Raw genomic sequence first — 27,474 nt, 5'->3', positions numbered from 1 at the left:
TTGCCTTTAAAATATCAGTAAACATTATGTTTTTCATACTGAATACCATTTCAATACGATTTCAAATGTCTTAAGGCCAATAAGTACCATAAGTAACCTTAAAAATTAGTACCATACATTTGAAATATATTTCTTGTTTCATAATTACTTGCTATGTGTTGGCCCAAGGAAGCACAACAGAATATCTTTTTACATTAGTATTTCACATAGGGAAACCTTTCATCAACTTATATTCCAATTTTTGAAGAAAAACATCTGCAAACATTACCACTATATATTTCGTCAAGTTTCTTCAGAAAATGGTTTTGTTGTAAGGGTGAAGCTTTTCTTACTTTTCAGGCCCGAGTTTATATTGATATCAAGAATAAATTTTCACTCACATCGCTGAGGAAAGTGAACCCCGTCTGGCATATGAAGAGAGATGACTGTATACCATCAACATAATTACCTAGTTACTGTTTTACTAATAATATCATCATAAATGGGGATAAAAATAAATTGACTGATGGTAAACTGTATGACACCCCTACCATTTTCAAGCTATCATACAGCTACCAGTTTGTTATCAATAAATCATCACTATTAATACCGATAGATTAGATTACGTTAGGTTGGGCTGGGTTGGGTTGGGTTGGGTTAGGTTAGGTCAGGTCATATTGGGTTAGGTTAGGTCAGGTCAGGTTAGGTTGGGTTGGGTTGGGTTGGGTTAGATTAGATTAGTTTGATTGAAATTATTTTGCCGACATTTTTTGATGTCTTTGTGACACTTCTAACTCATTTCTGCCGTATATCACCAACTTTTGAGTGATCTCTCCCAGCTAGAAAACCCCAGTTCCCAGTGAGGATCCTCGATCATCGTTTGAATAAAGTGGGGTTGTTATCTACAACAAGCAGTCATCTGCAGTAGAAATAAAGGTCAGAACACATCAAAACTCATCATTCCAACTTCCATGCCGGCGAGGCGGATGTAAGAAACGGTAATTTTGCCGACTTGGCTAATGTGCTCACCAGTGTAAGGTTAACGATGCCTGTCATTACCTGTGGCTCCAGTGATGTATGGGATCACTGCACTTAAGAATATATACCTTGTATGATGCATACGTCCCTTGAGGCTGGTCCGATAAGAAAAAAAAAAAAGGGGAAATTGGAGACCTACATGGTGCTAATATTAGGTGATGGCTTCTCAATAGTGAAATCAGTTTAAAAAATACACACATCTAAATACCATTATTTTCTGAGAGACTAATTAATGATTAGATATGCCAAAATGGGTCAAAGGGGGGAAAACTGCAGGTGCTTAGAAATAAGTAGGATTTCCCACCGGCGTGTGGGAAAACTGATTTAAAAAAAAATAACAAAAATGGCACAAGACGCAAGAACATAAGAAGCAATTACACTGCAATAGGCCTATTGGCCCATGCTAGGCAGGTCCTGAGTCTGTCCACCAACCACCTGAACCCATGAACGAACAATGATAAATCTAATACCAAGCACATCATATAATACAGTAGCACATCATATAATACAGCAGCACATCATACAATACAGCAGCACATCATATAATACAGCAGCACATCATATAATACAGCAGCACATCATACAATACAGCAGCACATCATATAATACAGCAGCACATCATATAATACAGCAGCACATCATGTAATACAGCAGCACATCATATAATACAGTAGCACATCATATAATACAGCAGCACATCATACAATACAGCAGCACATCATATAATACAGCAGCACATCATATAATACAGCAGCACATCATACAATACAGCAGCACATCATATAATACAGCAGCACATCATATAATACAGCAGCACATCATGTAATACAGCAGCACATCATATAATACAGTAGCACATCATATAATACAGCAGCACATCATGTAATACAGCAGCACATCATATAATACAGCAGCACATCATATAATACAGCAGCACATCATGTAATACAGCAGCACATCATATAATACAGCAGCACATCTAAAGACACAGACAAAGTCAATAATACTCACTAATTCAACTTTTTTTTTTTTTAGTGGGTTGTTAAGAGATTCCTGAGGGACGAGAGGCAGCAGCTCCTCCTGAGGAGACGGGTCGTCTTGTCTTGTCCTCCTCCACACACGTCATCATGGGTTAACTGTCATGCCTCTAGTGCCTCGTCCAGGGTCATGCCTCTCGTGCCTCGTCCAGGGTCATGCCTCTCTTACCTCCTTCAGGGTCATGCCTCTTGCCCCTCCTTCAGGGTCATGCCTCTCATCCCTCCTCCAGGGTCATGCCTCTCGTCCCTCCTCCAGGGTCATGCCTCTCGTCCCTCCTACAGGATCATGCCTCTCGTACCTCCTCCAGGATCATGCCTCTCGTGCCTCCTACAGGGTCATGCCTCTCGTGCCTCCTACAGGATCATGCCTCTCGTACCTCCTCCAGGGTCATGCCTTTCGTACCTCCTCCAAGATCATGCCTCTCGTGCCTCCTACAGGATCATGCCTCTCGTACCTCCTCCAGGGTCATGCCTCTCGTACCTCCTCCAGGATCATGCCTCTCGTACCTCCTACAGGGTCATGCCTCTCGTCCCTCCTACAGGGTCATGCCTCTCGTCCCTCCTCCAGGGTCATGCCTCTCGTCCCTCCTACAGGGTCATGCCTCTCGTCCCTCTTCTAGGGTCATGCCTCTCGTGCCTCCTCCAGGGTCATGCCTCTCGTACCTCCTCCAGGAGCTCCTCCTTATACGAGGCAATTTCATTTTCAAAATGTTCTTCATGACTGCCGTACTTGGCCGCACCTCTGAGCCATTCTCGCTAATAAGCAGAAGTTATCAGCACCTGTTGTGAGGCATCACTTTAAATGCTTTTATACTCAGAAATTTGACTGGTTCACAATCTTCTGCATCTTTGGCGTCTCAGTTGTTAAGCTGCTGGCGTGTCAGCTACTCCTTTGTTATGCTGCTGCCGTGTGGTGTCAGCTACACCTTTGTTAAGCTGTTGCCGAGTGGTGTCAAAGCTCTTCAGTTGTTAAGTTGCTGCTTATTTGTTAAGCTGATGTTGTGTGGTCAGCTGCTCCTCCTTTGTTAAGCTGATGATGTGTGGTGTCAGCTGCTCCTCCTTTGTTAAGCTGATGATGTGTGGTGTCAGCTGCTCCTCCTTTGTTAAGCTGCTGTTGTGTGGTGTCAGCTGCTCCTCAATCGTTAAGCTGCTGTTTTGTGGTGTCAGCTGCTCCTCCTGTGTTAAGCTGCTGCCGTTTGACATCAGCACTCTTCATCTCCATCTCCCTTGTGTGGGGAAACCTTTGTGCCACCTAAGGTTGTTGTAGACTGGCTACATCTATACATGACCCTCTGTCATTAACAGTAGAGGAGGCCAAGCCAAGCCACCGACCCGGACCGGCCAGCCTCAACACCTTCGCTTCTTATTTCATTTCTACGTCCACATAAATCACTTCCCTAACTGCCACCTTGGCTGGTTTAACAACACACTCGCACGTTGACCGTTTCTTAAACAGGAAGGGCAAGTGTGTAGAATGTTCACGTGGCTCAAGGTTAAAGCGAATATGAAGAGAATTACAGCGACACAGACTCGAATGTTGGCGGCTGATGCATCCAATTAGACAATAACAGAGATGGTGTAGGACTTCGCCGTTGGTTTTCTTTTCAGTTTAACTATTTTAATTCCTGAATGTTACGACACTTACTGTAGCGTATTATTTATTAAATCAATATTTTTTTGTAATGTCCTGTGAGACTTCATGGAGAGGTTTTTATTTCAAGATTGTTTAAAGCTACTAATCCAATACGATCAAGGGTCGGCTCATAATGATATTTCCCAGTAAAACTGAAGGTGTTGCTGGCCATATTATCTAGATCTTTGTAAGTTTTCTCTTCACTCATCCTCTCCATTTCAGTACACTCTGGTTAGCCCTCTCTCAACACACATTTATCTCACGCAAGTCATGTATGACGTAAATCAACGTCGCTCATACCACACATCATCATTGTGCATCTCACTTCTTGTCTTTCCTTTGCATTCATGGCCTGAGAGATGCATTCATACGTGTGCCTGGGATATACATGATGGCGAGAGTGGATGCAGGAGAATAGGGCAATTTCTTTTTTCCTGACACGGGAATAGGCAGACATAAAAAAGTAATTGCTGTTGAGGCTATTAAACTTTTTAAACAACTTCAGTTGAAGTGAAGGGTTAATATCCCTAAGAACTTAGCCATCTATTTCATCAATTCACTCGACCTCCATGACCTCTTTTGTGTCCACTCCCAGGTACCTAGAGCACTATACTTCTTCCATGGTCGCCAGGTTTGAACTCACGTTTACCGCATCCTGTCTCAACTCCCTGTTCTACCTAATTACCTTACTTTTGTTCACATCTACCGTCAACTTTATTCGTTTACACATACACGGTATAATACTCGGTCACCAGCTTTTAGTTTCTCTATGGAGTCTGCCACCAGAAGTATCACCTACAACAAGGGCACTTGCTTATATCACCAAGCTCCCCAACCCCCAACATGCTGCAGACTCACACCTCTTGTTCCATACAGTCTCATTTACCCCTCCCTCACCACCCCAACTGTAAATAAGTAGCCATGGTTACAACGCATAGCCTTCATGGATACTTACCATAAGTAGGAAAATCACCCTAATTGCCTTACTTTCCTTGGGAAAATTCCTCGCTGAATTTAGTAGCACTGCATTTAACCCCTATATCCATAGCACCCTCCAATCATAAATGCCTCATTACATTACATTAACTCTGTTTTCAAAGATCTCAAAACAAGTCACATCTTTTCCACAAATCACATCCCTTCTCCCCTGTCAGCAACTCTGTGCACATCAACACCCTCTTAACTACTTCTCCATACATTTTACCAAGTAATCATCAGACATACCTTATTTGGATATTCCTGGCTTTTACCTTTTGTAATTTATGTGGCTTGTGCGAGAGTGGGCCATACTTATCAAAGACTTACATAGTGTCTGCAAAATAATCTTGTCTGCCTCCCCATACACTCAAAAGCAAGGTCAAACTTACATTCCAGTACTTTCCTTTCTCATTGATTTCTGCAAATGTTCGGGCATGGAATTAGCAAGGTTCCTGAAGTATTTAAAGACTGTTTTGGGTTGGTAGGGTCTTGATTGCCTGAACAAGGTGGGGCTCTGATGCAGGTGCAGGAAGCAGCCACTTGTTCATGCATTCCAAGTGCCTAGTGTGCCTAGAAATCTTCTGTGCCCACATTTACTTGCTTCTGGGGGAAAATTTAAGCTTTCTCCTCCTGCCAGTGGGCTAAACCAGGAAATATGACGCTCAAAGTACACTGTGGGGTTTGGCTGTGGATGGTAGGGTTCTGTTTTTGGTGCATTATATATGACGGCTAGAAAGTGGATGTGTACAAATGAGGCCATTATGCATATGTTCATGTTCCTAACACTGCCTCACTAAGGTGGTAGAAGCAACTGTGCATCCATAAAGCTAAGATTTTTCTTTATATATCACATGATCACAGGTAAGGAAAACAACAGTGGTTATACATACTTTATTACCGCACGGACTATTTACACTTACGTATCACACTGCTGTATATTGGCGAGATAGAAATATGAGGCAAAAATAAAATCAGGACACAAAGGTATATGGAAACTTATCACATGTACTAAGAATGGGATGAATGAAAATGATAATGCAATGACTATAAGCTCATGACCAAAAGATGCTGATCAGAGGCTTTTCTTGAACGTTCACTAGATATTACCGCTGAATGATAACTAATGGCAAATACTATCATCGTCAGCACAGCCAGCATGTATGTTGCAAATGGGGAGTACAAAACACATTACAACATAATTAATAATATTTACATTCATTGTTATGTTTACTACAGGGTAAAGAAGAATAGTACAGAAATTTATCATGCTATTATTCTGGTTATAAGCCCAACACTTGTCCATAAAATGACACAGCAGAGTAAAAAACCTTTACTTTCATCCCATGTTCTTGAAAACAGCATTTTTAAGGTAATCTGTGATGAAGACTGAAATTCCTCTTGGGTATCTTACAACATTCCAACAAAATTTTTCTGTTGTTATAAGAAGTCTCAAGGCCAGCATACAGCTCCTACACCACCTCCATGAGGATGGTTTTCTGTGCACCTACATATATTTCTACAATCTGCACTGGGCAGGACTTTTTTTTTATAATAATCATTCATACTACCATGAATTATGCAAATAAACAATAATACTAAAAGTAAAGTGTCCGTACAGATGAAAAAAAAGGAAAGGAAGAAAGTGCTTTTCATTTGACACATAATTAAAAACTATGTGCTTTATTGTGGCACTTTCTTTGGAAATTATGAACTAGTTGTACAAAAGATGTGATTCATCATGTGTTTATTCATTTAAGTGTTGTAAAATACCATAATCAAAATAAACACAGTAAAAAGAAGAAACATTAATTAATATCGTGCCCCACTGATTGTGGAAGCACTCTCATTGGTGAAGGAAGGTTAGCTAGTCTAGGAACACGTCCCTGTGACTAGACCTGAGTACTCATGGCAAACGACACTGCCCAGCACTTAGGGTCAAATCTAGATCCTCAAGCCGTAAGTGCAACATACAGTCAATTACACTCTAACGTTTCCTTATCATTACTAATAACCCCCATCTTGATCATCAAGGTGTATATGTACTATGCTGTCCATTACACTTTGGTGTTTCTGTATTACTGCTAATAATCCTTAAAAATGTAACTACTTGAGTAAAAACAAAATAGACATCTATTTATCAAATATGTCCTTCATTTATTGGTGAATCAGTGTATAAATATCTGGCTTTTCTCTAATAAATACTGGTCTTAACACTGATTTCATTACATGAAAACCATTATGACAGCAGTATTTACATAATCAAATTATATTCTAGTCACCAAGCACTAAACAATGACTATGAATGTTAAAATGTACTAATTTTCCAAGTTGTCATGTAAATACCTGTACATAAATATTAATAACTAACATAATTGCCATTTCATTTCCAAGTCTAAGTAACAAGACCACCTCTAATATGCACAGAAATGTTGTAAAAAGGAATAATCAACTTACCCAATTCCAATTCAAGGAAAGCTATCATCATATAACCCACACATTCATCGCTTTGGTACAAAGTAACATACAAATGGTTCCACATATCCAGCATTCCTGAGGTACAGCTTGATCTTGTTACACGAGTAACAGAATTATTTCGTTAAATGGCAACTGCCTAAGGTGGACTTGAATATGTCAGCTAACTAATGTAAGACCACTCACAAATTTTCCCCTGGGTCACAAGTAAAAATCTGTGTGAAAGTTCACTGGTAAAGAAAGCAAGAGATGTATCATCTGTACAATTTTATGATGTTCAAGCAGTCGTGGGCTGGGTGTGCTGCGTAGTAGTAGAGGAGGACGAAGCAGACTTGGCATTTGAGGATTTAGTTACCATTAGTTTCTGTATCATATTTCGGGCATATCTTAACCGGTTGGCTAAATCAGGTCGGCATCCATACTGAAAATATAAAAATAAAAATAATGTATCAAAAGTAGGTCTACAAGTACCTATGTCTACTTTCACGAGGAAAGCAAAACCATCAAGAGTCAATGAATACCCACAAAATTAAATATAGCACAAAGCTCTTGCATCTTAATTGATTCGTCAGTCATAAAATTAATGAGGTCTATCCCTAAATAATAATTACCTTCTCTAGACCGGTCATCCTGTAGGTTCTAAAATTCCTTTTTTCATCAATGTACGTCACAGCACCCATCAGAGGACACAACATGATCTTAGTGTGATCCTCAAAGAAATTTATCTGAAAACAGTTAAATTTTAGACAGGAAATATACACACAAAATTACTTAAAACCATACTGACAAAATTCAAAAGGTCTACATATATGGCATATTCAAACAAGTCTTAATAAGAAACTCTCATTTTAAAAGGTTCATTAGCTGACAATGTTGATCACAAAAACATACACATACATACATATGTGTATTATTATCATTATACTTAAAAGCTGTTTCCTGCGTCAGCGAGGTAGAGTCAGAAAACAGACGAATGGCCCACCCACTTAGATACACATATATATATATATATATATATATATATATATATATATATATATATATATATATACACATACATAAATGCCCATATACGCATATATACATATCAACTTAAATACATATACATACAAACATGTACATATTCATATTTGCTTGCCTTCATCCATTCCTGGCGCTAACCTGCCCCACAGGAAACAGCATTGCTATCCCCTGCTTCAGTGAGGTAGCTCCAGTAAAACAGACAAAAAAGGCCACATTCATTCACACTCAGTCTCTAGCTGCCATGTGTAATGCATCCACTCCCCACAGACCTTTCCATGGTTTACCCCAGACATTTCATATGTCCTGGTTCAGTCCATGAACAGCAAGTCAACCCCAGTGTACCATATCAATCCAATTCACTCTATTCCTTGCATGCCTCTCGCCCTCCGGTATGTTCAAGCCCCTATCACTCAGAATCTTTTTCATTTCACCTCCAATTTGGTTTCCAGGTTCTCCTTGTTCCCTCCACCTCTGACACATATATCCTCTTTGTCAATCCTTCCTCACTCATTCTCTCCATATGTCTAAACCATTTCAATGCATCCTCTTCTGCTCTCTCAACCACACTCTTCATTTCTACACATCTCTCTCACCTTCATTACTTACTCGATCAAGCCTACTAACACCACATACTGTCCTTAAACATTTCATTTCCAACACATCCACCCTCCTCCATACAACCCTATCCATAGTCCAAGCCCTGCAACCATATAATATTGTTGGAACTACTATTCCTTCAAACATACCCATTTTTGCTCTCTGAGATAACGTTGTATCCTTCCACACATTTTCATTACTCCCAGAACCTTCGCCCTCTCCTCCACCCTGTGACTCACTTCCGCTTCCATGGTTCCATTTGCTGTTAAGTCCACTCCAAGATATCTAAAACACTTCACTTCCTCCAGTTTTTCTCCATTCAAACTTACATCCCAATTTACTTGTCTCTCAACCCTACTGAACCTAATAACCTTACTCTTATTCACATTTACTCTCATCTTTCTCCTTTCACACACTTTTCCAAACTTAAGTCACCAACTTCTGCAGTTTCTCACTCAAATCAGCCACCAGTGCTGTATCATCGGTGAACAATAACTGACTCACATCCCAGAAGGCCACATCTGTTCACATCTATTCTTTACATGTAATGTCTAATGGACTGACAACACAGCTCCCTATCCACAGCCAAGCTTCACAGACCTTTCCAATGTTTACCCCAGATGCTTCACAGGCCCTGGTTCAGTCAAGTGACAGCATGTCAACTCTAGTACACCACATTGTTCCAATTCACTCTACTCCTTGTATATTTTCTATTACCCTTTTATGCACAGGTACTTCTCACAACTTAGTGAGGTGGTGTCAGGAAAATATAATCAATAGCCTCATCCACACATCAGCCATACTCTAGCTATCATGTATAATGCATGCAAACTATAACCTACTGTCCATAAGCATATCTTATCCCAGCAGCTTAATTTTAATGTTTCACATGACCACTGATAGATCTCCACCCACCATCCCGATATAGCACAATGATCCAATTTATTCTATTCCATGCCTGCCCCTTACTCTCCTCAACATTCATGCCCATATACCTCAAAGCCTCCTTTGCTCCATCCTTCCATCTCTTTCTTGGTTTCCCCCTCTTCCTCTGTCTCCCCACTTCAGACATAGATCCTCTTAGTTGGTCCATCTGGTCATTTTCCCAATACATCTAAACCACTTCAGCTCACACTCATAAGTTCATTTAGTGAGAGTGTGCTTATTACCACAGCCCTCTCATATGTTGTCATTCCTTATACAATCAACTCACCTCAACCTCACACTACACACTGTCTTTAGATTTCATTACCATGTCTACTTCGTTCCACTTTGGATTCAGGACCCAAGACTCACGCAATACACTGCACTACCATATTTTCAATTATGTCCATTCTTTGCCCACAGATATCTACTTCCACATATACTCCTTAATTCATCTGGGGCCTTGGCTCCCTTTCCCATCCTATGAATTGCATCAAATCCCATGGGTCCATCCCCTGCTATTTCCATATCAAGGTACCTAAAGCGATTCGCTTCCTCTTAGGCCACTTCATTTAAACTCAAACCATTCTGTCTCATCCCCTTGCTACTTCCCATCACCTTACTTTTGTTCATATTTACTCTAACTTTCTCCTTTTACACCTTCTCCAAAACTCTTTCACCAACTTCCAGAAATTCTATTTGAAGTCTAGCAACTAAGCATCATCATCTGCAAACATCTCCAGGTGAAAACTTTTTAATTAGTACCTATCTATCCCTACTTTCATAGCATCGTCCACAAGGCCTCCATCAACCTTATCCAGCCTTACCATCCATTTTTTCCAAATCCATATGGTTCACTCTCCTCCTCTAGTACTTCTCATATAAAATCTTCAAAGTGACCACCTGGTCCAAGCACCCTTCACCTCTCATAAAGCCAAACTGTTCCTCCCAAATTCTGGATGCTTTTCAGATGCCACCACCCTCTTAATCACAATTCTCCCATGGGAACCGAGAAAATCGCATATAATACACAAACTGGAAAGTGATCATATAATCTTTAAATTTCATTATGTGGTAACTGAGGACATGAGAAAAGCAGAGTACAAAGCAGACTCAGAAATGAGATACATGTAATCATAGAAACAATACACAACTAAAGAATTTCTTTGTTAACACAAACTCGGAAGGAGAATTTAAAATTCAAAATACAGGTCATTGTTGTAAATGGTTCTGAGAAATTCACATGATGGAATAGGAACATGGGTACCTATAGCTACAAATACAGATGCAGAGTTTAATAAAAGATGCATGAAAGTAGAACAGTTTAGTGATGTAAAGCTAGCCAGCACCTGAGAGCTATGAAAGAGCAAGGAATGAGTACTCAATGATAAGAGAGGAGGAAAAGAGAAACTCTGAAGAGAATACCGTGAACAAGGAAGAGATATTCCCAATCTTTTCCCTGAGTTCACCAGGGGCAAATTATAAGTTAAAACACATAATTCAGAACAAATGGGTGGGGGATTCAGAGAAGAGCTGTAAATGACGTAAAGGTATGCAAGGAGCTGAATGAATAGGTTCAAAAGTGTTTTCAAAGTTGAAGATGCTATAGCACCAACAGCACTGCTATGGAAGAGGGAGATCCTGAAAAGCATTGAAATATCTAGAAAGGCCTAACAGACTTCTAAAGGGCCTTCACCCACCGAAGACAAGCGGTTTTGATTAAATTTTTCCATGTGTGCTACAGAAGTTTGCATATATGTTTGACAAGCCACTTGTAATGCTGTTTAAGGCATTGATGAAGGAAGGTAAAAGTGCTAAGGTACCCGAAGAAGGCATTTGTCATTCCTGCCTTTGAAAAAGGAAACCAGGTTATTGCACTCAACTACAAACCAGTCTCATAATCTTATGAGTGAGTTTAATAAACACTGTAAGAGATACTTAGAATGGGAAACTACAAAGAGAGCCATCAGGGAAATGATGTCATGTTCAACACACTTCTTAGGTTTATATGAGAGAGTGAGCTCGGTTTAAAACAAAACAGAATTCTGGGTGGATTGTGTATTACCTGACTGCCAGAAAGCATTCGACATTGTATCAAATAAGTTGATGAAGAGGCTGTATCTTTAGGTAGAAGAGGGAGATTTCCTCAATGAATAGATAATTACCTTAACTGAAGAGAACCAAGAGGATGCATGTCAGAAAGGCCTTCTCAAAATGGGTTGGGGTTATTACAGTGCCACAGGAGTGAGTCCTGGGATCATCATTCTTCATCTACATATATGACTTGCCAGAGGGATTTGACTGATTACTGAATATGTTTACATATGGTGCAAGGGTCATGAGAGAACTAAGGAGTGAGGGAATCTAAACCAACTCCAAAGTTAGTCTGCTAAGTGGATGATGAAATTCAACCCAAGTATATGCAAAGTAATAAGACAATGAGGATGGGACACTGTGATAGAAGGCCTCACAAAAAATATTACAAAGCAAAAAATTACACTATAAACATCACCTATCAGGAAATAAGCAGGTGGCACATGCATGTGTGAAAGACTTATGAGTAGACATTTAACAACTCTCCCTGGCTAATTTCAAAACTTGATCTACTTGCCCTAAACTGCAATATTATTTCACTTTCCCTTGTTCATAGGTATTTGGTTTCTACTCCTGAGAGCTGGCCGCCTGTGCGCCCCCATCCCTGGCCAAACCATGCAATACTTGGCAAGTTGATGCACCTCATAATTACTGTGTGGCCAATGGCCATTAGTGTGTGAGTTGTTTTAACAACTTTCTTTTTTCTTACACTTTAAAGCTCTGGAACTCTATCCCCTCACAGCCTTTCCACTTTGAAAAGACAGGTTTTTCACATCCTTCAGAACTCATGAATACTTTAACTTGTTTCTTCTCTTTTCCTTTTGTTGACCTTACTATATTCCAATGAAGCCCTACCTTTAGAAAACTGTAATGTGGCTTGATGAAGCACTCAGAGTTTTTTAAACCGGTTTGGCAATGTCAGTAATGAACAGTTCTTAGTCAGAAGTGAACAGTTCTTAGTCAGTAGTGAACAGTTCTTAGAGATACAAATATAAAACAAGGTCAACATGAAAGTAAGCAAAAACTTGTAAGTAAAGATGTAAAAAAGTACTTTTAGAGAGTAATAGTGGATGGAAGAAATGAAACTGAATAATGAAATCTTAAATGAAGACAGCATGGAAATACTAAAAAAAGTTGTGTGACAGTAAAGCAAATTCAAAGGATGTGGGCCCATGAATACATAACTTTCTAACCATACAACATCAACAGTTAATTACATGAATATTACCTTTACCTTCCTGCCCTAGAAACCCCTTTTATGGGGTTCCTGCGGCATTCAGGCAGCTGGCCAAGACTACATGCCAAAAAGTGATGTGCATGCATGTGTTTGTAAGCTGAGTATAGGACATTTGAGAAGTGTTCCATGTCTTCAATAAGCTGCATCTTGGGCATAACAGGTCTTATATCATGAAACTTTGTGATGCTGGAGAGATGGATGATGTCCACAATGCAGGCAAGAAAGGGTATTTCATTCATGTCTGGAGAGCATAGTTTCAGGCAGGTTTATGTCTGGTGGGGTGGTTTTTAAGTGTGGGTTGAGACCAATTATTTTGTGCTTGCTGGGTCATTTTGGGCAGGGACATGTTCAGTCACTGTTGAGCTCAAAGGGGAGAAGGAATCTGTTAGTAGAGGTAGCTGAAATATGAAGAGGCTTTTCCTATCTACTTGGGTTTTGGTAATGGAGTATATTGGGTGAGAAATGTCACGTGCTGTTAAAAGATATGAAAGCTGAGCATATTGAGGCGAGATTGTACTGGCAGTATCTTTGTACTATTGTGCAGGTGTTCAGCGCTTGTAGCTGCCAAACAGCCAATAATTGCTCTGTTCTATGCAGTTAGGAGATCTGTTATAGTTGCTTTTGAAAGGGTGGATGACCAGACAGATGAGGAATAGTTCAGATCGAAGCAGATTTTTTTTTTTGAGGATGCTAAGGTAATTTCATTCTTGTCCAAAGCTGGTACCAGTTAGTGTTCTTAGGGTGTATAGTTTGTTTGAAGCCTTGTGATGATGTCTGTGGCATGGAGATTGAATGTCAAGTGTGTGCCCTATAATGCACCATAGAGATGGAGTGTTGTTGCATAGGAGTGGTTGACCATTCTGGGTGATGGGAGGGTGCAGATTGGATTCATGCCTCTGGAGTTAAAAGGGTGGTGGTAGATTTCTGTGATGATGAAGACATTCAGTTTTGGATAAACCATTGTTCTAATTGTGTGCAGCAGATACATTTTTGTTAATGGTAAGGTTACACAAGGGTGCTATGATGAAACTGTGGAGTCCTCTGCTTATGTGAGGACTTTTATGCTACGGTCTGTTGTTGTTGAAAAGTCATGTATGAAAATATTGGGGAAGTATGGAGAAAGAACTGCTCATTGGGGAACTCCAATGCAGAGCTTGAGAATAGTGGAGGTGAAGTAGCTAACCCTTTCCTATTGTTGATGTGGAAAGTGGTGTCATATATATTTTGTATGGGGATGTGTCAGATGATTTATAATGTTCTGTTGATACTTCATAGATATGTACATATATCATCTCTGTTTCCTCTGTGTTGTAAATGTAACAGGTAGCAAGTTAACCCCAGGAAATTAGTTACCCTCTGGCGAGTTAATTCCCACAAGATGTATGCTTGTACGCATCGATATATCTCGTGTAAATGGGCATATAGATAGAAAGGGGGACTGGTTTAGATGAAGCCATCCAGAATGTGTTCTGTGAGTTCTTTTTGCAGTGTGGCTGTGGAGTGATGTCTTAAGCCATACTAAGTGACAGTGGGAGGTCTTGGACTGGTTCTGTTGTGGATCAGTTTTTCAAGGAGTTTGGATACCGAAGACAGCTGTGATGCGAGGTTGTGGGAGAAGACAGAGTTGGGTGGTTTAAGCTTCAGGGTGTGAACTAAATTTGCAAACTTCCAGATGTTTGGGATTTTGTTGTTTAATATAAAACCAAATACACGGTGCTAAAAGCAGTCAAAGAGGTGAGCAAAATTCTAGGATTCACAGGTAGAACATTAAAGAGGTGAACAAAGGATTTACAGGTAAGACATTCAAATTTCAATTTTAAGAAACCAATCCTTGCTCTTTACAATCCAGTGGTGAATCCCTACTTTGTAGACTGTGCTCATTTTGGTCATTCTACTTGAAAAAGGAATAGACTAAATGAAGAAAGTACAACAGTGAGCACCCAAGAAATTTCCCATACGGAAAAACAAATCTTATGTGAAATGGGTAGGCAATTTTAACTCAGAAATGGGTTAAGAGGCAATTCAATTCAAGTAGTCAATTTGTACATTTTGCAAGTAGAAAAACCTTTTTTCTTTGAAACAATGTTCCATGAGTATGAGAGACTTTCAATGGAAAATACAGGTTACGACTCTGCCCTCATACTTAGTAAGGAGGCAGTATCCTCTGTTCATCCTTTGCAAACAACTAAAAGGTATTCAGAGCAAATCTTCATCTTACAGGTTTACCTTCGTCCAATAAGAAATTGCTAACTGACATACCACCAAACAACCCTCTACTGAGTACTTGGAGCTCACATGTATGCAGATCATGAATGACAATCCATGGTAGTCACCAAAGGTAAAGAGGAAAGGATTTTCAAAGGGATGGGAAGGCTGAAGAAGAAGAAGAAGAATGCCACTTCAGAGAGAAAAGTTTGTTCAACTTTTAAAACATACATATCTCTCCTTTACAGTCTGTCCTGTGAGTATGTAAGCATAGTCACATGAAGGGGAAGGGTTAGAGAAAAATCTTTAGATAAGAACCCCATGGCAAAAATAAAAATAATCCTTACTGACCTGACAAAATTAGGGAACTATGGAAATAAATTTTTCTTTAGGAGGAATCCCTAGACCCACAGGATATATCCACCATGTCAAAAAAAATTTAAGATCCCAATAACAATGGTGGAATAAGGGTGCCAAACATCTCACGAGATTTCATCTAACAAAAGTCCTTGAGGAAGGCTGACGTAGGTACTAACTTCTCACAGCACCGTTCTTATGTAAAGTTCACGTTGAGCCAATTAAAGGTGTTTGGAATCTAAGCAATAAAATGTAGAGCCCTTCATAAAATGCATGTTATTATAGTGCTGTGGGGAGGGCCAGCTAATCTATGGCATCATTCCAATTTTTCTGAATATCTACTCTTGGAGCATGCAATAAAACCAAACATATCTCGACAAGCAGGAGCTGAAGGATCAGGATGTAGAAATAAACCTGGTGAAGCCCAAAGGGTTTCAAAGAAAAATAACTGAGCATGAGAGGAAGAAAAGACGACTAACCTGACAAGGGTTTTGTTAACCTAAAACCATCAAAAGACTGTAAAAGATCTACGACTGACAGTTCCCCAAAACATATACAAGAAAAGTACATCTGAAAACAGGTCTGTTGGAGCAGTTCCCCAAAGGATATACATGGAAAGTAAATCTGAAAACAGGTCTGTTGGGGGGAAAAAAATTGAGAGGGGATAAAGGTAAAGATGCAATTGTGCTACTAGCCTTGTATGAGGTGATAAAGTTTAAAAAAGAAATCTAAGGAAACAATACAAGTTACTTCTAATATTAAATTCTTAAAGGAAGGCGGATGAATTTCAGGCTACTCAGTACTGAAATGAGTAAGCTCGCAAATGTTGTGCAAAAGGTCATATGTTAAAGCAGTGCAAACCTCAGACAAGTGGCAGAAATGAAGGAGCCTCTGGCACCAAAGTGTTGTCCCCTTATGTAACTACCAGCATTAAAAACCAATTAACTGAGAAGAAATTTTCCCAAATAGGTAACTGGGAAATGGATCATTCTGGTTCCAAAAAACTTTAACAAGGATAGAGGACCCATATTTAACCATATTTCTACACCTGAAGACAACACACATTTGAAGAATACCATTGGTTTTAGTGCCACAGAGATCCACAGAGGTACACTCCAGAGGAAAAGAAATTAAATGAAAAAATTTTTGTCTTCTTATCAAGAACTCTGCTGACAATGCCTGATCTGGATAAGATGTCAGGCATGGAAAAGCTTGAAGAAAGGGCCTTTGAAGTTCTGGAGGTCTCCAAGATAAGGGTTTGATACATTTAACATAAGTACATCATATACAGATTCAAGAAGCTTCCAGGGAAGCATTTGGAAATTTCTATGCAACTGTAAGAAACACTTACAACGTAAGTGACCATTTGGTCTACAACCTCACCAAGTCATGCACAGCTACAAAAGAATTTTGCCTTAAGTTACTCTTGCTGACTGAGACATCAAGGTATGGGAACTAACCATCATCAGAAAGGCAAAGAACGCTAGTCAGAGTAACCCAGAATATATCCTCGCTTGCCCAGAGTTCCTTTTCCCTAAGGTGGAAGCCTTCAAACTGTAGGGCCTTGCACAAGTCCAAAAGGTCTCAACAGCATGGAAAAAAAATCCTTAAACCAAGATGGAGTGTGTCAGTAAGCAACTCAACGACTAGACTGACTGGGTGATATGGCACACACACTATGAAGGGGGCCATCTTGAGCCTAAATTATCACCCTGGATGGCAAGGTCTATGTGCAAATTCATAAGTCTAAAAATTCCTTACCAGTGGGACTTACAATGTGCTAGTAGACACTTAAGAGTTTCTACTGAGAGTCCGAATATTTAACTAAGTGTATGATGGAGGTCTTTAAGGATGGCATCAAAACCTAGTTTCAGCATGAAGATGAATAAAGAAAGATGTATCAGTATTCATTGTTTTCCTTTTTCAACCTCTTTTTTTTAACTTAGAAACGAGTTTAATAAACTAGAACTACAGCACAGCATTACCTCAACCCAGTCCCATGAATAATGCTCAAGCATTACCTTCAAGAGGCCTCTAAGATAAAGAGGAGGCCAGGACTGATCATAAGTTGTACTGGATAAATGATGTTCAATTCTTCTACAAGAAACTCAGTTAAGATGGATTAACTGGACCAATCTCATGAAATGAAACCTATAATACAGTACAACATACTGGTGTTATTGAGGGGGCTTGAAAGAGGGGGAAGGTATGGTCCCTACCTACTACCTTTGTCTAAGGCTATGAAAAGCTTGCCAAAGTACCTATCTTACTCTATGTAAATACAAGACTGCTTCCTTCAGTTTATTTACATGGCAATAAACATATTTTAGTGATAATTTTCCTTACATTCCTCTCTGAAAGGGGGGCAACTGTATGCTGTAAAAGGGTGAGCTCAGACCCTACCCAGAATGGGGCTGAAGATGCTAGTTAGTCCAAGAAGTGGAACTTTGCTCGACCGCTTGTACCACAAGATGGGCTCTCACAAGATTGCCCCTTACTTCAGATAATGTAAATTGAGGGAAAAGCCGTTGCTAAAAAGGCATTCCATCAAATCTCAGATCTTTTTTTCTCTCATGATCAGAGCACCATTTTTGACATTTTACACAGTTTAACTGTTGCATTTAACTGAATCTAAAAGTGTTTTCAGGCTCTGCCTGGATGTAGTTATTCTGTAAGCAAGAAGTCACTGCTTCACCAGCAGTACAACCCCACTCTTAATGAGTCCACTGTTTCCCTGATCTGGTAAGGAGTGCAGCCTCAAAGCTACATAAAACCCAAAAGAAAGAAAGGGGACCTGGGTTGTATAATAAAAAATCATTATAATAATAATAATATCCCTGGAGACAGGGGATAAAGAATACTTCCTATGTATTCCATTCATGTTGTAGAAAGCAACTAAAAAGGGTGGGAGCAGGAGGCTGGAAATCCTCCCCTCCTGTTTTACTTTTCCAAAAGAAGGAACAGAGAAGGAAACCAAGAGAGGATTTTCCATCTAAGGCTCAATCATTGTGGGGCCTTAATTGAAACATAAAGAGAATTATGAAATGGAAAAAGAAAAGACGAGGAAAGTATTCATGAATCTTTGAGAAAGTGAAAGACCAATCTTTTGAAAGGTGCCAGGTCATAGTTGTTGGAAAGACATGAAAAGGTAGAGTTCCAAAGCTTCAACATGTAGGGAAAGAAACAGGTACTAAAATGGCCCACCTTTGAGTTGCCCATGGCCACACAAATTAAGTAAACTCAGCATGGAAGCAGTAAAAGAAGACAAAATTCTTAACTTTATAGGTAGAGTATTTGATCCTGTCTAAAAAAAACTGTTCCTTACTCTACAATTCACTTACATGTGCCCATTTTGAATATTCTGTTAAATTTTGGTCACCCTATTTAACCCTTAAAGGATGTAACCTTGAAAATTTAGGTGGGTCCTAGGATAGGGGTCATAAACAAAAATCTGTATTCATGCAACCAAGAAGTTAGAAAAGAAAAAATCAAGTAAATTAACTTAGTTTGATGATATTTGTTGACATTTCCATCTTCATCTTTTCTCTGCACTCTCCAAATCTGCCAAATCATCATCACTATCATTGCTTGGGGTGTACCAAGCTGTACACTAGGGTTGTAGCTTCCCCCTACCAAGTTATACATTTAACTGACAACAGGATTTTTCACTGGTGCTAATTGTAGTGGCTTGTGACATATTGCATCCTTTCATAATAACAAAGCATGCTTCTTAACTTAATCAAGGAAAGGAAAAGGAAAACTTTTCAAGTAAGGCTACAGTCCAAACACTAGCAGATATACAGTCCATAATCAGGGTACATGAGTTACTGGCACTCTGGGATTTTTTCCCACACAAAATCATAATTGCCTGTGACATTCACTATCTCTCCGAACCAATAAAGTCTAATTTTTATGAGAATGGGAGGAGACAATCCATACAAGTACAGTTAGAGTCTCCACCATATATATATGAATGCCCAAAGGGTTAAGATAAGAACAGGGTGAGTAGAGCAATGAGCTATCATGATGATTCCTAGGCAGAGAAACAAATCCAATCCTTTGATTGGCACCTAAATGACCAAATTTATTTAGCACTGAAAAAGGTTAAGAGGTGGTCTGATAAAAGTGTTCATAATTACAGAGGATTGAAAATCTGATCTCAGCACCTATTTCTGTCTGATTTCATCTACAGTAAAGGATTTAAACTCCCACAAAATGTTTTTCCATGTATGAAGCAAAAAGCTAAATCTTCAACAGAGTAACATACACAATGATTTACCAGTGCAAGTAATGGTAGCTGGAATTAAAAAGACTGAACAAATATCTAGCTTCAAGTTCATGAACAACTTTACTTTAAACTCAATAATGTAAATTTTCCAGGTGTTTTTCCTCTGTTTTTGATCTCTGTTACTGTACTATCACATTCCATTTCTATCTATATGCCCATTTACACGAGATATATCGATGTGTACAAGCATACATTTTGTGGGAATTAACTCGCCAGAGGGTAACTAATTTCCTGGGGTTAACTTGCTACCTGTTACATTTACAACACAGAGGAAACAGAGATGAAATATGTGCATATCAGAAGTGACAGGGACAAGGAGAAGGGGGAGACTTGATTGAGAGATGCAAGGACAGAATAAAAAGATTTTGAGTGCTCAGGGCCTGAACATACACAAGGGTGAAAAGTGTGCATGGGGTGGAATGAATTGGACTGATGTGGTATACAAGGGGCAACATGCTGTCAATGGAAGTAACAAGGGCATGAGAAGCAGTTGGGGGAAACCACAGAAAGTTGCGTGGGGCCTGGTTATGGACAGGAGACTATGGTTCTGGTGCATGACACATGAGAGTTAGAGAATAGGTGTAACTGAATGAGGCCTTTCCTTTCATCTGTTCTTGGTACTACCTCACTAACACAGGAAACAATGAACTATGGGAAAAAATTTACATAACATACCTGTAGTGTGCCATTTGTGAGATGAAGAATAATCGCTGAGCGCGTCCTAAAGTAAGTCCTAAGAGAGGGTATACGGGCCAGCTCATCACCCTCTCGTGGACACATAGAAGCTGCTGCTTTCAGTAGGTGCTCGTTCATGTAGTTCCGGAAGTAACGGAGCAGTGTTACCTTCTTGTTTAGAGTTGCTGGGTAGTTTTTCAGCTGGTGGTAGTGTTCAGCATTCGATCGTTCAATGTAGTGAATGTTTCTGGAGGAGATACAGGCATTATAGGTAAACAGGGAAATCAGAAGCAAATCTGTATTCTGTAAATTATCATTATCATCACTGGCATTTCCTAAAACAAACTGCATATCACATGCAAAATATGACATATCTATCTATCTATATCACATACAGTAAACCCATTCCCTCTATAATAGCAGAGATTTGGCCTTCTTATAAACAATATGTTGAATCATTTGTTAAACTAATGTTCCAAATTTTTGTGTGTAGCTTATTTTACAATTAGTTCATTTTTCATTTCATGCCTTTCAACACAGTTTGGTGGGTATAATATACCTCAAATCACAGATCAATTATTCAACTGTTACTGATTTAGTTCCCCATGTCTCACTCATGATCCAGTCATTTATCCAGATCAATTTAAGTACTCATGTGAGAAGGACATCATCTGTATACTAAGTGAATTAGTGCCTTGTGTTGATGCTGATGCAGTGCAGCCAAATTGTTGCTACTGTGCAGTCAAAGACCAAAGTTATTCTAATTATTGATAATAGACATGCTTCTGATTGGTTAGCTATTTGGACTATGATGGTTCATAGGATTCCATTATGTGAGGAAGTAGCCTGATTTCTATTCAACACCTAGTTATCAAGTTGCCTAGTTAATTTGTGTCATAGGATATTCTAGTATTTGGAACCATTGCAATTAGTCGGGCTGTCCTTCATTATGAGGTCAAAATACTTCAAAAATGAAGTACAGAGCCAGTCTGGGATAATTTTGTGGGATGGCTGAATGAAGATTCTACAAAAGCTTGTTATGGCCTTTGGCTATCACCACTAAAATATGATGTGTCACTACATATTATGTTATTCCTAGATGCAGACTAAAAAAAAATTTAAAATAAATCATTGATGAAGATGTAACCTGAATTAATCTATGCTTAGTTCTAATACAAACCATAAATCCATTGGCTCTAAACTGCTCCTGAGTTTTAACCAATCGGTGGCCATAACACTCAAGTACTAAGACAGCTGTAAGTATAAAGCTGTACACCACGATTTGGTCTCAATCCAAAAGCAATGAGTATGTAATGATTCTACACAAAGCAAAACTAATATTTCCAGAAACAGACTAAAAATGCATGTTTTCCAACTCTTCCAATTCTGTACAGTACATACAAAGTTCCAAAGATATGGCCCATACAGTTAGAGCAGTTTTTGGTTCCATGGGAGAAGAGACAAATCATATCCAAACAAGAAGACACAAGTCTAATATACAATGGGCATAGTGGTTATTAGGTTTTACAAACGTTTTATCGGTACAAAGCTATGCACTACATTTCAAGAAAAAAAGCAAGAAATTCAACATGACAAAAGTCATCTCAATTCACAAAATGGACAAAATGATAAAAAGACTGAGGATGTTATTCAAAGTCACCATGTGCAAAGAAAGCATTGTTGTCCTCTCACAACAATTCTAACAAGTCTTTAGCATGGCAGTGTCAAGAAGGAAGAAAGAGGTAAATGGAATCAGGAAAGACAGAAGGTTGAGAAGAGGGAGGGGAAAAGGCTAAAGGGGAAAACAGAGACTGCAAAAACAAGGAGAGTGGGGACACATGGACAACCAAAACAGATGAGAGAGAGAGAGAGAGAGAGAGAGAGAGAGAGAGAGAGAGAGAGAGAGAGAGAGAGAGAGAGAACTAAGAGGTTTACACTCCCATCCACTTAAAAATATACTGTGCGAGCAAAACCCATTAATCTGTCAACATAGCATGTTACCCTTGCCAACAGAAGCAAACTTTATATAAAAACTATGTTGCAGAATTATGACATACATAGCACAGTTCTAGGTTGAATCCACTCAATTACAAGAGGCAAGAAGACAGACTCAAAATTCATAATTAAAACTTGTTTACTCATTTGCCCATGTAACTTGAATACCTGTAAAATGTTACTGATTGGGTGACAAAACTGAACATGAGCAAAATGAAGGTCAGTAATTGGGTGCTTTCTTGAAAATCAATCAGTCATGAAAAGCTTCTTCAGGAAAGCAATGTAAAAAGTATTTGCGAAAATTTTGAACAAACAAATACAAGTGATTTTCCATGATTTATTACCACTGACACAACAGTAAAATTAAAGGTCTTGGAGAAATCACCTCCTTTACATTTGATGCTTGCCTTATCTAAATCTAACCAATGGGCTAAGAAAAGAATGCCTGACGCTACCATTTCAAGCGAACAAAGAGCATCAGTGACCAGGTGCTTGCCTCTCACATATAACACTGTAGAAGCTCCACTGGCTTGCAATGCACTATAATACTTTGTCTCTATAACTGCCTCTCATGAACCATGAAGTTACAGGAACTTAAATGTGCCAAATTTAAAAGAATAACAAAACCACCTTCACATGAGAGCTCTTTACTCACAAGTCTGATAAAAAAGAAAAAAGATTGACAGTTACATTTAACGAATGACCAATATTAATCCTGCCTTTTGAGTAACTTGGACCTTAAGAATATCCACAGTGCAAGGTTACTAAAGGGACTTCTCTTTGATACATCCACATTGCATTCTTACTCTGTGGCCAACTTCCTTGTCACAAGCACCCATTAAGATGCCAACTTCCTTGTCGCATCCACATCGCAGCTTCACTAAGTGGTCACATTCATTGTTATATGCACACGGCTGCCTCACTAAGAGGCCCTTTTGTTTCATATCCACAAGGCAGTCTTGTCACATCAATCCTACAATTTCACACAGCGTCCAAATTGTAGAATAACCACTCCACAGCTTAAAGTGGAGTCGGTATTTGCATTACATCAACTGTGTAAGTTCAACTAATGTCTAACATTATTGCGTGACAAAAGCAAGGGCAACTTTCTTTTAATCCAGTCCACAGTATAACTTCTCTCATTTCCAACAGCTTTTCCAACGACTGGAACTACCACAGCCGTATCTTCTCTCTTCCTATGTTTTGCCAGAGCTAACAACTCACTCCTACATCATCTGCCCGAGGCGATTTCAACCGATTTGGTGGTAAATGTCATTTGCTTCAATTACATGACAACGCATTACCCAAGGAAGTTTTCGAAGTAATGCAGTCTAAACACAATCACTCATTGAATATAAATTTCAAGCATTTTACGGAATGACTTTTAATACGCTAAATTCCATGATACTCAGAAAAATATATAGTAAGGCCTCTATATGGTACTTAAGGTATGCCACTAAACATATGATGTAACGATGAAGCTGGTCTGATACACAATCAACATCTGAACAATACTGGTAAGAAAGTAAACGTGTACTTACTCTCCATCAGAGAGGAGCAGCAGCTTGGTGAAGTCATTGAAGAGGACGCCAATTGAGTCGTCACACAACTGGTAGCCCAGGCCATATTTGTCGCTGTAGTCCACCCACTTGCTGACCCAGATCATTGGCACAGCCGCCGGATCCTCAGACTCCTCTGACAGAACACGTAGGAAATACATTTGTTAACCTCGTGAGTACTACTGTGCGATCCTCCGACACCTACATTACGGTCAGTGAGCACGAGAGTTACCAGCTCTTGGAAGCGACGGTATGATGACCTGGCTTATAACATAATCCCTCAGGATTAAATTAGTGGCCAGGGCAACATACTCATGGGTTGTAACCGTGGCATTCAACAGTCCCACCGCCACGCTCACCAAACTGATGTTTGTATGAATATCATTACTTTTAAACTTTAATGCCATATCATACTGAAAGTTATAACGAGTCAAATTAAATGTATATGACCTCTCGAAATTGCACTATAAAGAGCTGATTCAGTGAAGAATACGAAATGAAAGATCATCGAGCTGAGTGAAGTGCTGTGAAAATGCAACAAAGTTTACCTTCATTGATATTTTCACGTTCGTCAGGCTTGGAAGCGACCACCGCGGACACCTGAGTGTACAGCTCCTTCAGGTAGCAGTCGGATGGTTCGTCAGGTTTCTGCTGCTGTCCAGCTGCCGCCTGCTGGGCCGCTGCTGACTGCTGCTGCCCAACACTGCCCGGGACACTAACGCCGCCCTTGAAACCGGTCACATTATCGACCTTCTTAACACCATCTTTGAGCACATTCTTCACCGGTGATCCATCTGGAAGGACAACAACACACTACAGATTGGACAGTCATAAAAGACAACATATAATTGCAATATGCGCAGTGTACACACACCAACTACCACATCCTCTACCACCGTACAACTACTCTTCTGTTCCTCACTGTGCCCGTGAGAAACATATCATACACATATTACATATATATATATATATATATATATATATATATATATATATATATATATATATATATATATATATATAATCCTAGGACCTTTTTCATAGCGCTCCTGCAGCTGAAACGCAGCACTACAATTAGTAGCAGGAAGAGGTGGACTTATTTGGAGTGAGAAGTTCGTCATGATGAAAACAACCTCATTAAAACAGGTTTTTCACTCGGAGCAAAACCACACACACGAACCTGACGTGCGTTCTCACACTGCGCGCCTTAAAATGCACCATCACAACCACAACAACAATAGTGCTTTTCTGAACATCACACACACACACCTATATGACATCCATTCCTGAGAAAAAAACGAAACAAAAACAACGTACAAATTAAACGCGCCTGGCACACCAACGATATCCACAACAATTCATTCGGTCTACACTTGACTAGAGAGAGGCTGCCTGCGGCTAAAGCAAGCCTTGGGAAAGGCTTCGTGGGTTAACACCACCAGGAAGGTGTCTTCCTTGCGCTACCTCGCTAACGCGGGAGACGGCGGTTATGTATAATAAAATGAAATCAATATATATATATATATATATATATATATATATATATATATATATATATATATATATATATATATATATATATATATATATATTACATGACAGCTAGAGACTGAGTGTGAACGAATGGGGCCTTTGTTGTCTTTTCCTAGCGCTACCTCGCACACATGAGGGGGGAGGGGGTTGTTATTCCATGTGTAGCGAGGTGGCGATGGGAACAAATAAAGGCAGACAGTATGAATTATGTACATGTGTATATATGTATATGTCTGTGTGTGTAATATATATGTGTACACTGAGATGTATAGGTATGTATATTGTGCGTGTGTGGACATGTATATATATACATGTGTATGTGGGCGGGTTGGGCCATTCTTTCGTCTGTTTCCTTGCGCTACCTCGCTAACGCGGGAGACGGCGATAAAGCAAAATAAAGCATAATATATATATATATATATATATATATATATATATATATATATATATATATATATATATATATATATATATATATAAGCTAGAGCTGGTATAAAACTCGGGTGGTAGTACGCCCACAAAGCCGTACAAAGCGATCACAACGTAGCACAGTAACACTATATATACATTACGGGAAAATGTTTGTCCACCAAGAACCAACCAAAGCTCCTGTCGTCCTCCCTCGACTAATCTTACTTAACAAGAGCTTTTCCCCTACACAGGAGACACCACACCAGGAAAAAAGGCCTTTGTCTGCAACCTCGCCAACATATTTTCCTGCCAGACCGTACTGGTAGGAGACCTCGGATATAATGGCACCAAGAGAGTAATTTTAAAATTTCTAAGTCAACCATCACCCTTTGTCTGCTAAACCACGACACGTATTTCTTGACAAAAAAAAAAAAGTATAGGAGAGTGGAATCAATAATGTGAAAATATAGATAAAAAAAATTCTCGTACAAGGAAATGAATAGAAAAAAAAAAACCCCGCTCCAATGACAGACAAAAAAGGGGCCGAGGAGCAGAAGAGAGCTTCAGCTTTAACATCTAGTTTAAAAGATAAGAGGCGGGCCAAGGTAGTGAGGTAACAGAGTAGGCGGAAGTGTGGCCCCCAGCACCGTGTGAAGAACCATCCCGTATAGACCTGTTACCAGAGTGTGTGGGGCTGTGTACAGCTGCTTCCTGAGTGGTTAGAGGCTGTGTACTGCAGCTCCCTGAGTGGTGGGGGGCTGCGTACAACTGCTCCCTGAGTGGTGAGGGGCTGTGTACAACTTCTCCCTGAGTGGTGGGGTCTGTGTACAGCTGCTCCCTGAGTGATGGGGGTGTGAGGGACTGTGTACAGCTGCTCCCTGAGTGATGGGGGTGTGAGGGACTGTGTACAGCTGCTCCCTGAGAGGTGGGAGCTGTGTACAGCTGCTCCCTGAGTGGTGAGGGGCTGTGTACAGCTGCTACCTGAGTGGTGAGGGGCTGTGTACAGCTGCTACCTGAGTGGTGGTAGTGAGGGACTGTGTACAGCTGCTCCCTGAGTGGTGAGGGGCTGTGTACAACTGCTCCCTAAGCGGTGGTAGTGTGAGGGGCTGTGTTCAGCTGTTCCCTGAGTGGTGGGGGCTGTGTACAGCTGCTCCCTGAGTGGTGGGGGCTGTGTACAGCTGTTCCCTGAGTGGTGGGGGCTGTGTACAGCTGTTCCCTGAGTGGTGGGGGCTGTGTACAGCTGCTCCCTGAGTGGTGAGGGGCTGTGTATAGCTGCTCCCTGAGTGGCGGGGCTGTGTACAGCTGCTCCCTGAGTGGTGAGGGGCTGTGTACAGCTGCTCCCTGAGTGGTGAGGGGCTGTGTATAGCTGCTCCCTGAGTGGTGAGGGGCTGTGTACAGCTGCTCCCTGAGTGGTGAGGGGCTGTGTATAGCTGCTCCCT

The 27,474-nt window shown here is 40.0% G+C and overlaps 1 protein-coding gene across 1 annotated transcript in view; it reads right to left on the bottom strand.

Moving 5' to 3' along the window:
• Positions 1–5,542: 5,542 nt before the first annotated feature.
• The window catches only part of polo (Serine/threonine-protein kinase polo), a 387,126-nt gene continuing 365,194 nt past the window's right edge, over positions 5,543–27,474 (bottom strand). The window contains exons 7-11 of the mRNA XM_071691591.1: positions 24,640–24,885; positions 24,074–24,227; positions 20,538–20,784; positions 7,749–7,862; positions 5,543–7,558 (exon numbers count right to left, since the gene is read on the bottom strand). Coding sequence (XP_071547692.1) covers positions 7,415–7,558; positions 7,749–7,862; positions 20,538–20,784; positions 24,074–24,227; positions 24,640–24,885 — 905 coding nt within the window. The 3' untranslated portion in view covers positions 5,543–7,414. The remainder of the gene's footprint in view (positions 7,559–7,748; positions 7,863–20,537; positions 20,785–24,073; positions 24,228–24,639; positions 24,886–27,474) is intronic.

This window comes from Panulirus ornatus, chromosome 50 (assembly GCF_036320965.1).
Source record: "Panulirus ornatus isolate Po-2019 chromosome 50, ASM3632096v1, whole genome shotgun sequence".
In the NCBI taxonomy this organism is placed as follows: domain Eukaryota; kingdom Metazoa; phylum Arthropoda; class Malacostraca; order Decapoda; family Palinuridae; genus Panulirus; species Panulirus ornatus.
This window is presented reverse-complemented; position numbering and strand designations above follow the sequence as displayed.